General features: G+C 39.5%; 1 protein-coding gene across 1 annotated transcript in view; it reads right to left on the reverse strand.

Annotated features, from left to right (window-relative positions):
- LOC119411537 (ion channel TACAN-like) overlaps positions 1–1,174 on the reverse strand; it is a 6,727-nt gene that overhangs the window by 927 nt on the left and 4,626 nt on the right. Inside the window, exons 10-11 of the mRNA XM_037678489.1 lie at positions 301–365; positions 131–199 (exon numbers count right to left, since the gene is read on the reverse strand). Of these exons, the coding sequence (XP_037534417.1) occupies positions 131–199; positions 301–365 (134 nt within the window). The remainder of the gene's footprint in view (positions 1–130; positions 200–300; positions 366–1,174) is intronic.

A 1,174-nucleotide genomic window follows, 5' to 3' on the forward strand; every position in this document is an offset into this window, starting at 1 on the left:
ACTCCTCGGCTGGTGCAGATGTTTTGACTGCAGACGGTAAGTTCAGGGGAAACATTGCAGAGCCACAATGACGGTGACTCAGCAAGATTAGAGAGTGACACAGCAGAACGTGGAGGCGGAGAGGACCGACCTGCCATTCTTTGCAGTCTGGGAGCTGAGCCATCCTGAACAGAGACAGGCTGTTGAAGAGCTGCCAGAACTACAAGACAAAAGACGAGAAAGGGTTTGCTCTCTCGACACTCAACTGGAAGCCCTTGAACAACATCTGGCCTGGAATGGCGTCAGTGGCATCATACTCACATGACCAAAGAACAGGAAGGGCAAGAGAAACGTCAGCCCCTTCCACATCCACGACTGGAATCCCTCTGAAAGCACAGAGGAGACAAGTTTGACTTGCTGTTTGTTTTCTTTTGTTACTCAAACCAACACAGCTGATGGACTGTGAAGGTTGACTCTATTTTTAACAGTGTGAATGTTCATGAAGCATTCACACTATTGTGATCCATTTTCTTACGTACATTGTTCAGCATGATTCTCGTCCCGCAGTTTTGACGCAAAACGTTCAGCTCTTTCAGGACAATCCTGCTAAGACTTTTGGTATTGGTGCAAGTTTAGCTTTTTGAAATATTTAGCTTTTTCTGCCACTTTTTATCATAGAAAATGAACTGAGCTCATTTTACCTCCTTCAGATCTTTAGATGTGTTTACAACCTTTTCCTGCTCCTTTCACATTTTGTTCTGCTTCAGCTTCTTTCAGCTGCCTTGTGCAAATTTAAACTTTTTCAGCTACTTTCAGCAACTTTCAACTGTTTTGTTGTTGTTGCTCATTTCAGTTTTTTATTGATAATTTCCACTGTTTTGTGTCCATTTCTTTTTCTTTCAGCTTAATTTGGCAAACGTGTTATTTCTGCTTTCTTCTAGTATTTTAAGCTTGTTCTACTCTTTCAGTTTCCTGTTCAGCATTTTTAGCTAATTTAAGCTGTCTTTAGATAAATTCAAGTTTTTCATGGTCATTTCTGCTACTTTCAGCCTAATTAGTTTATTCATGATAATTTCAGTTTGTTATGCTCCTTTCAGCTTATTTCTGCTAGTTTCATTCTTTTGTTGTTGTTGTTTTTTTTTTTGCAATTTCAGCTATTATTTAGCTGTTTAAATGCTAAATTTAGCTTTATCAG

The sequence above is a fragment of the Nematolebias whitei genome, chromosome 6, assembly GCF_014905685.2.
Source record: "Nematolebias whitei isolate Nwh7 chromosome 6, NemWhi1, whole genome shotgun sequence".
NCBI classification, from domain to species: domain Eukaryota; kingdom Metazoa; phylum Chordata; class Actinopteri; order Cyprinodontiformes; family Rivulidae; genus Nematolebias; species Nematolebias whitei.